Source organism: Syngnathus acus, chromosome 9 (genome assembly GCF_901709675.1).
Source record: "Syngnathus acus chromosome 9, fSynAcu1.2, whole genome shotgun sequence".
Taxonomy (NCBI): Eukaryota; Metazoa; Chordata; class Actinopteri; order Syngnathiformes; family Syngnathidae; genus Syngnathus; species Syngnathus acus.
This window is the reverse complement of record NC_051094.1, coordinates 13,468,371-13,478,307: the sequence shown is the minus strand read 5'-3', so window position 1 is coordinate 13,478,307 and position 9,937 is coordinate 13,468,371. Positions and strand designations below refer to the sequence as shown.

The 9,937-nt window shown below is 40.9% G+C and overlaps 1 protein-coding gene across 3 annotated transcripts; it reads left to right on the top strand.

Moving 5' to 3' along the window:
• The first annotated feature begins 947 nt into the window (after positions 1–947).
• Positions 948–9,463, top strand: tbx1 (T-box transcription factor 1). Of its 3 annotated transcripts, none has more exons than XM_037258790.1 (8): positions 948–1,516; positions 2,672–2,999; positions 4,717–4,818; positions 5,059–5,230; positions 5,778–5,933; positions 6,998–7,065; positions 7,607–7,707; positions 8,476–9,463. In XM_037258790.1, exons 1-8 carry the CDS (start codon positions 1,330–1,332, stop codon positions 8,856–8,858), a joined length of 1,497 nt encoding a protein of 498 aa, XP_037114685.1. In that variant the 5' UTR covers positions 948–1,329; the 3' UTR covers positions 8,859–9,463. The 3 variants fall into 3 exon arrangements, with proteins under 3 accessions (XP_037114685.1, XP_037114684.1, XP_037114686.1); XM_037258789.1 differs by having other exon boundaries at positions 949–1,516; positions 2,621–2,999; XM_037258791.1 differs by having other exon boundaries at positions 1,418–1,516; positions 2,583–2,999.
• The last annotated feature ends 474 nt before the right edge of the window (positions 9,464–9,937 follow it).

Genomic DNA, 9,937 nt, shown 5'->3' with positions numbered 1-9,937 from the left:
CCCTCCAAGGTGTTATGCGTCTGAAAGAAAAAAAAAAAACTTTTACTGACCACGTGTATTGCGCGTCTCCGTCGCAGTGGCTTCAGGCAAGAGTGCCGTGTAAATCTCCGATAAGTGATAGAGAATTATCATCATTAGCAAAGACAGGAATAAAGCTTCTGAGCATCACTTTCCGAGTGTGTGTATACTTTTCAAATTACGCTTGGCTGTTTTGTCTGTTTAGTTAAATTATACATTACAATCGATATGAGTCAACCGACGTTCCGTTATTGATCTCCGTGCAACTTTGTTGAGAAGTGGGATACGATTTTACTTTTACATTATTCGTTTGCTACAACAGCATATACCATTTTGCATAAAAAAATGCATAAAAATATAATTCAGGCGTCCACATAGAATTAGAAAAGACACGGTTAGACACGTCTGAGAAATGAAAATACTATACATCGTCGACGATGATAATAATAATCTTCATCATCATCATCATCATCATCATCAAAAGTAGAATGCGTGCACGTTTAGGTTACAAATTGAAGCCACATATTTCACTATAACGCTACGAGTATAATTACTTATGCATAACATAACTAAAAACTGGACATTTCTGTGATTGAAATGTTGAATTATTTAGTATTTCAACAATAGCTCCCTAAAAGCGGCAAAGTATGATTTAAAAAACAACAACAATAAATTCGTAAATTATACGATAGCCTTCGGGGCGTGTTCCTCGCAGTAAACGCCGTTTGTTTCTACTGTTAAAAAGTGGCTCATATTGTTCAGCCGGGCATTGCAGTGACGTGGACGGCATCCAAGCGAGTGACAAAGTCTTATTAAAATAAAACACGCCGAATTGCGCGCACGCAGGCACGCACACGCGCGCGTTTTCCTTGCGCGCAGTTCGCAAGGGGGAGGCGTGGATGTGGATGTGGCTGCCTTCTGACATTCTCGTATCAGCAGCAGTTTCTCGTGGAGGCAGGCGGGCAAGCAGCCTTCACATGACAACACCCGCCACCGCACACAACGAGCACAAACACGGAACGCGCGCTCGCCCTGCATGCTCTCTGCGGATCGACAATGGTTTGACACCGGCTGGACCGCTTCCCCTCTCGAGGTTCTATAAATGAACCTATCGACCAGGGAAGTTCGGGTGCCTTCACCGTAGCAGCGGGAATACTTTCCAAGCAGACTTTGGCCAGTGTGGGCATGTGAGAAGGCTTTTTTCGCGCATGTTCTTCGCTTTTTTGCGCAGCCTTCTCCTGCTGTTTGGAGAAGGGGGAGGCGGTGGAGGAGGAGTAGGAACGACTTTCCCCTAACTTGAGCCCCCTGCCTATGGACGACGGTGGTCCCCTGTCTCCCAGGGCAAATGCTTTTAGTATTGCCTCTCTGATTTGTGCTGCAGAGCAAGCAGGAAACGCAGCGTTTGACAAGCGCTCGAGCACCGGCCTGGACAAACCAGACGGGAACAACCACAGCTGCTGCACAATGCATTACAGCACTGTGACCCGGGAAATGGAAGGTAAACAAGTTTGTTGATTATATGTCCACGCATGATGGAACGTGACATTCAGATCCGCGGTTGGAGCCGAAACTTGTTTTGATTTCACAACTATTGACTGCCTACTTTTAAATGGACACCGAAGCAGCCAAAAGACCACCTAAAAATCTTCATTTATGCTCATTCACAAAAAAAAAGTACTGTTCAAACGTGCTGCTTTTTTTTAAATTGAAAAAAAAAACAAAAAAAAAACGTTTGTTAGATTTTACTTGATGCATATTTATTTATTGGGATATACAGATAACAAATATAGACTACATATACGATTTTAAATCATGCAGTGTTAAAAATCCGCTCAAATAAACCTAAAATTTTGCTATCGATGGCTACATTTTGAATTTAAGCACAATTAAAAATCTGGAACAAAATGTGGGTAAAACGTCAATGTTTTGCGTAACGGCGAAACTCAACTATACGCCCTATCTCACCTCAAGTATTTATCCACTATATAAGCAACATTCAGCGCCTGCATATTTATTTATTTATTTATTTATTCATGTAAATCACTATATGTTTACCCAGTCCATCGTTTACATTGCTCACCTCCTATTGTTTTGTGTCAACGGGGGTGATGCGGGCCCCATCCAAAATAGGACTGGGTGCCGGAAAGCCCATTAAAAAGAAGGGGCGCACTTATGTGTCAATCAGTCTCTTCACGAGGCGAGGAAAAGCCACATTACCTGCAGTTCCTTATCTAAATAGAAATAAGAACCTGTTTTATCGCAAAGGGGAGGCCCTCCGCGCCAGATAAGAGAAGCAGGCTGTCTTGCACTCGAACACACACATGCGCGCCCGCTCAGCAGGAGCGCACAACACCGACGCGCACTACCGACACAAAAGGAGAAAAACATTGCAGGATTCCCGCGGGATTCGCTCCACTTTGGACGCGTTTTTAGCTTTTGGGATGCTATACCTCCGGGATTTATAACAAACCGAAACGGGAACTTTTAAATCCATCCTGACATCTTGGAAGTCATTTATTCTGTTCTTTTCTCTCTCTTTCTCTGTCTGTGTTACCGACTACAAGACCTATTAGTAAATCCAGTCTTTTTGGGATGATTTCAGCCATATCCAGCCCGTGGCTGACGCAGCTGTCCCATTTTTGCGATGTTGCAGCCTTCACGACCAGCAGCCTGAGCAGCCTCAACACCCCGGGGGGCTACCACCTCTCCCCCTCCCCCGGGGACCCTTACACCCAACACGAAGCCCACTTTGATCCCTGCCCGGCCGCTCAGCCCAACTACGGCTATGCGGGCCAGGCCCCGTCGAGCGACCCCGCCGGGACCCCTTGCTCGTCGTCCTCGTCCAACTCCACACCTAACAGCAAAAACATCATCAAGAAGAACCCCAAAGTGGCTAACATTAACGTCCAGTTGGAGATGAAGGCCTTATGGGACGAGTTTAATCAGCTGGGCACCGAGATGATCGTCACCAAGGCGGGAAGGTGAGAGCGTGATGCTCATAATAAAGGCTGCAATTATTTCATATTATAGCCTGTAGCGTCAAATCAAGTTATATTACCACCATTATTGTTTAATTAGGCTACGTGACATTTTAATTGTTGAGTAGAAATTGTTTTACAAACGCTCTCCTTGTTTTTGTTTTTTTATTCCCTCAACAGTTTGTGTTCTTTTTTAAAATTAAAATGCTTGTCTTCATGCAAATAACGTTGCTCGTTTTCACGAGCGACATTTATTTACACGTGATTACATAAAGTATCTGTGATTGAAATCTATGCGAAATAAGCCACGGAATAATTTGGCAGATTTGAGCTGTGCAGCAAGCACGCGTGTGCGCGTACCGCGTAATGTGACAGGCGTCTGCAACTGCAAAAACAGCGTTTGCAGCCTGCTTTTCACCTCTATCCGCATGGCATGCATCCCTCTCAGTTTTACGCACGCTTGTTGCTCCATACCTAAACACAATTTGTCATCAATTATAACTTGTTTCATTTCGATTATTTGGACTTTGTATAAAAGCGTCTATTTCCTTTTTTTATTGGCCTCCGTTTTAATTAAGTTCGTTCGATTTTGATCACCGAAAAGTTTTCGTTTGTTGGTCTATTTTATTGAGTACATAAACAAAGTGTTGCTAATATAGGCTTGGCCTTCTTAAAAAAAAATACATTAATAGCGATTGGAACATTTCTAGGAATATTGTAGACGTGATCGTTTGAGAATGTAAACACTCGCTTGCTCTATAGAAATAAAGTTTTGCTTATTAACATTTTTCTGTTTCCGTATTATGAGACATTATTATAGTATAGTCACATAAATGTATATAATAAATTATTAATAATTAGATATAATAATTACAAATGAATAAAGGTAATTTGAGCAAAGTTGTATCCAACATTTTGCAATACCCCAAAAGCAGCTCTCCGTTTCAAGAAAGTTGCTGGCCCCTGTCATAAAGTGAGCGTTTACCCCTCGAATGCCTGAACTTTGAATCAGTTGCAAGGTTGCAAGCCTGTTATTATTATTTATTTATTTATTTATGAGAATACAATGGAGAGAGGCATCGCCTGTTTCAATAATCTTGAAAGTGTGGCACCTCTGGTGCAGTGTGACAAGTAGCACTTTAGAGGCTCCTTCAGCCTCGGCAAAGCCAAACAGTGACGTTAATTGAGCGTTGATTTGCATCCCTTTTCATCCCTTGACATGGGCATTAGTCAGCTCGTTCAACTGGCCAAGCACAGAAACGTCGTAGGAGAGGGTATAATTGCATTTCAAGTTCAAAATCAATTCGGTGCACTCGCAGTAGGAGGTAGGTAGAAGGCTGCTTCTGGGTGGAATTGTTATATGTCATAAATCTGTGTGGGCAAATGTAAATGAAAGAAAGTGAAAAGTTGGCCTGTTTTGCGATGGCTATATGTGTCTGGAAAATATCAAAACAAAAAAAGTCATTTAAAGCTCAAGAGCAAATTAAAAGACAACAAACTATTACGTCTTTCCCACTGTAGCTCGTAGTTTCGACTTTTCTTTTATAAATGCATTTCTGCGAGCAATATGTGTTGGATAAATGTGTTGACAAAATTATTATTATTATTTGGATAATTTCTTGATTCACCATTTCCGTGCAAATGTGCTGCGGGTGTTTACATAAAAGCAGGCAATATAGCAACTTGAGAATTTAATGTCTATTTTCTGGGCTCTTTCCAGGCGAATGTTTCCAACATTCCAAGTGAAAATATTCGGGATGGATCCAATGGCGGACTACATGCTCCTAATGGACTTTTTGCCAGTGGACGACAAACGTTATAGGTTAGCCTCCTTACAACAGTTAAGCATAGGTTGAAAAAAAAAATGCACACACGATTTACATCAGATTTCATGTGCCAGAAAATGTAACTAATGCATGTAAGAACCAATACATATGTGACTTATGCAAATTCAAAGTGAAACGCGCACACGGATCAAGCATGAGTTGATATACCATTTTGATATGAATATACGTTAATAAAAACCAAATTGCACGATAAATGACCCCAGTGATCCCCACAGGTATGCGTTCCACAGTTCCTCGTGGCTTGTGGCGGGCAAAGCTGACCCAGCGACCCCTGGAAGAGTCCACTACCACCCGGACTCTCCGGCAAAGGGCGCCCAGTGGATGAAGCAGATTGTTTCTTTTGACAAACTCAAACTCACCAACAACCTCCTGGATGATAACGGACATGTGAGTGCAATTAGTGAATTCTTCCATACATGTACAAAATATGTTTTTGTCATTATATAATTGCAGCAATGGCAGCATGATAAAATCCAATTTTGGGTTCGGCCTATGGATTTGTGATTCAAATAACTGGGTTTTCACTGAGTGAGAAGAGCATTGAAGTTTTGAAAAGCTTTCAACTCGCCATCAATTTGTACATATTAAAATATCAACATCTATCCATTCATCAATGTTTGTCCTCATTGAACCACGATTCGAACCCAAAACCTCTCAGCTGTGAGACAGGGCTGTCTGCTAACCACTGCCCTTCCATGCCGCCATAAAATATAAGCATAAATAAAACTTTTATTCCCACAACTTCAATACGTTTGTGTGGTTTTGTGTTAATAACAATAATAACAGTTCCTCAAACTAAATACAAATGTTTCATGTACAATACAGTTTAGCTAGGATCTTTTATTTTATTAATTTACTTTTTGATTGATTGGTTTCTTATGAGTGCCTTTCTCGGTCAGCTTGCTAATGTGGCTTTTTAATTTTTTCTCCACAGATCATTCTCAACTCAATGCATCGCTACCAGCCCAGGTTCCACGTGGTCTATGTGGATCCTCGCAAGGACAGCGAGAAGTACGCAGAAGAGAATTACAAAACTTTTGTGTTCGAGGAAACCCGCTTCACAGCAGTTACGGCGTACCAGAATCACCGGGTAAGAAAGTCACTCCAAATTATGATTATTAAGTTCCAACAAACTTGATGAAGATCTGCTGCTAAAAAACAAGACGACATCACGATAATAGACTTCTTTCTTTGTCTATGCACTTACAATTTGCTAGGTGTATTTCAAAGAATTGGATAATATTGCTTAATATTGTTTTGATGTGCAAATAATAATATAATTTAAACACATAATTCAACTCAGATATGATCTTACCACATTGTGAGGCTTTACTTAAGCTTTATTATTATTATGTAAAAAAAAAAAAAAAGCTAATTCTTTGCCAGTATCTCTTGTTATGTATTTCACATCGACACTAATACGTAAAACTGTTGTGGATCATGTGTAGGCCTCCTATATAGGAAATTAAGTGCTTTAAAATGATGTTAAGTAATGCAGCAGATTTTCTTTGTCTTTTACTTTTGTCTGCCTGTCTGTTTTCTGTCTGTCATACAGCATAGATTAAAACTTAAATACCTAAGTATTTTCATGAAATAAATAAGTACCTTGGTGCTCTCATGAAGTAATTCAAATACAAAGGACGTACATACATAAAATATTAAGCTTGTGTTCTTACAATCCTACAATCATCTTTCTTGTAAAGTCCAGGCTAATTATGCAAGAGTTGTAGCTGTTATGTTTACTTTGCAAATTATCAAAAACATTTCTCCCAATTGATCTGACTGTGGTGCGCCCCTGGTAGCCCTGCGTGGACTTCCTAAGTAGCTACGAGTCTGTTCTACAATAATGTTACTGGTCATGGGACAGTGTGATTTTCTTGGGATATTGTAGAAGTGGTCATTTGAAAACATAAACACTGGCAGAGATTTATAAAAAATAAAGTGTGTCTGTTTCCTAATTATTGTTAAAAAATCATTAACATGATCAGTCTGCACATAAATTCATATCATTAATCATTAACATGTAATCATACCATTATTAAAGCTAGTAGGAGCAAATTTGCTATTTTCAGAATGGTGTATCATATTTGGTAGTAGACAAGAAGTAGTGACCCCTGCATTAAGGACATTGTTTTGATTTTCTGGTAACTTCAGATCACCCAGCTGAAAATAGCCAGTAACCCTTTTGCAAAAGGCTTCCGGGACTGTGACCCAGAGGATTGGTGAGTTTTTGTTGACACTATTACAAAAAGTCCTTTTGACATGTTTGTACATGATATGAAGTGCAACAAAGTCAAAAGGGACATTTGCACACATTAGGAAAACAGTTTAGTATTTTGTTTTTACATAGGTGCCAGATGGGTGGAACTTGCATGTTAAAAGTACACAATGAAGGCTGTGAGCGTTGGAAAACACTGGATATTGTTTCAAAGATTATCGGCTGCTTTTCAGTCATTGATAGATTAGCAAATTTTCTCCATACACAAAAGTCCACACATCTGGTACGGAAACAAGTGACTCAATTTCTTCCAAATGCTGTTCATTTTTCCCCTTTCAAGGTTTAACTAAACAGATTACTCTGAAGTGAAGCCTTATTAATCACTGAATAGGACCTTCTGACTGATTTACTTTCAACTTTCATTGATCTAAATGGAAGATCAGCTATTGTAGAAGGACTCGAAGCATGAACACTTCCATACCATCCAAATACATGCTGAAGAAATTGTGGTGTTCATGAAATTACTCCTGTCTCCCTTCCCGCAGGCCCAGGAATCACAGGCCAGGCTCCCTGCCAATAATGAGTGCTTTTGCCAGAACAAGAAACCCAATGTCATCTCCTCCTCAGCAGAACGGCACAGAGAAAGGTCTGCAGCTCCCTCTTTGTTCCGACTTTAGCTTCGCCTGCCACTCTGCTGGCCAACATCAAACCGAGTCGGCTTCTGTCTTCCTGACAACTGGCTTACTGTCAATGTGAGGCCACGTTACATCCAATTTATGGCTTAAAAAGTGATGCATTTGAAGGATCGGGCAAACGTTGGCCTTTAGTTAAACAAATAATAGCCAGTCGCTGACTACAAATGAAGGTCCTTTATATTAGTTATTAATACCTATCATACATGATTTACTTACAACCATCTTGATTTATATTTCCAACACTTTTGTGAATCAAATGTATTTATTTATTTATTCATTTACTCATTTATTTATTTATTTATTTATTTATTTATTCATTTATTTATTTATTAGCTTCAGTCTCAACTAGGCAAATCAAAGACCAAGTTTGATTCCAGTTAATCTCAGTCACGTTGGTGCATTTCTCAGATCAGAAACAAAATGGGAAAATATCATGGTTCTCCAGCAAAAAATATTTTCTCTCAAAATCCTTGCAAATATTTGTGTCTCTGTGTAGGGATAGTAGTCAAATTGCTTGTCAACAGCGCGGAATGAATTGCCAAAGCATTTGCAACTTTTCAAAGTAGATTTTCGCTGTGAACAAGTGACACGATGTGAAAATTGAACCAGTATGGTTCTGCGAAATTCAGGAGTTAAATTACAGTTGCATCTTCTATGTACAGTATATGCAAATAGTGCATGATTGACTCCCCATGTGACTAACTGTTTATCTTCTTCAGATGACAGTAGGCGGGACTATGAGCGAGAACCCGGCGGCACACCCATACATGCTGACCCGGCTCACCAGCTGATGTCCCGCGTCCTCAGTCCCGCCCTGCCCGTCCCGGGAGGCCTCCACACCATCCCGCTTACCGGCGGCCGCCCGAGCCCTCCGCACGACCTCCGGCCAGACCCTCACACTCTACCCCCGGACACCCTCCACCACCATCCCTACAAGTACCCCACCACCTATGAACATTACCTGGGAGCCAAGACCAGGCCATCCCCTTACCCTTTACCCAGCATCAGAGGACACACGTACCACCACCACATGAACCCGGCCACAGCTAACATGTACTCGGCTACCAGCGGGCCCACAAACTACGACTATGGGCCCAGATAATGACTGCGAACGGTGCACTGCATTGCGGGAATGGAGCCAGCCTTGAAACTTTTCATGCAACCTGCAGGGTGTGTTAACAGACTGAAACTGCTTTGTGGTAAACAAACCCTGCTGTATTTATTTAAAGAATCTCTGCAGGAAGCACAGACGCCCGCGTTAAGCCCTGAAAGAGGACTTATGCGACCTGTGAACTCAAGGGCGGTTGCTTGGCATCAGCCAACCTGCATGAGAAGTTCAGTCACTGAGCCAGCAGGCCAAGGAGAACATGTTTGATCACAGACTGGAATTGAACATTTTTGTGTTGAATGCACTTTTTGATTTGTCTTGTTTCTAATGCTTTCAAAAAAGCCATACGTTTTATAATCCCTCCACCTTGTAGGTAGACGACATGTTTGCATGCTGAGCTCATCGGAGCGGCTGTGGAAACACGTCGAAATGTTTTTGTCTGAGGAGGGAAAAAAGGTTGCATCATCAAACATGAACATTTTGAGCCGCTTTGAGAAGCTTGTACCATGGCACTGACTTGCAGCAATTCAAAGTAAATGAATGAAGCAGAATGTTTGTTCTGTGTCTGTAAAGTGAACATTAAATTCTAATTAATCTAACCATGTTTTTGTATGAAGTTTCCATTGACTGATCGAAAGATACTGATAGATGGACAGACAGACAGACAGACAAAGCCAAATAACAAATACACTACGTACACACGCCTGCAAATACAGTCATTATAATGTTATAAACTAAAAAGCATTTTATACCAAATTGGTGCTTCCACAAGGGCAACATAAGGTATTCATGCTGGACACTGCTCATGCCCAATTGAGCACTTTGGAGATCTTTCCACAATAGGAGTGCCTCCTTTCCATGCAGCCATTTCCCACTTCAAGGTAATTGTTTCATTTTAAGTAGCTTATTTATCTAGCTTATTTATTTATTTTACCACAAGACTAGCAGCCAATAAAGGTGGAGGAAGGGGAAAAGCGTGCCCAAGGGCGCCTGACCTCTGACTGTTAAATGGCTTAATGGCTTTACAATTGTAAAGGTGTCAGAGGTTAAATAATGTTTCTACTCATTTAAAC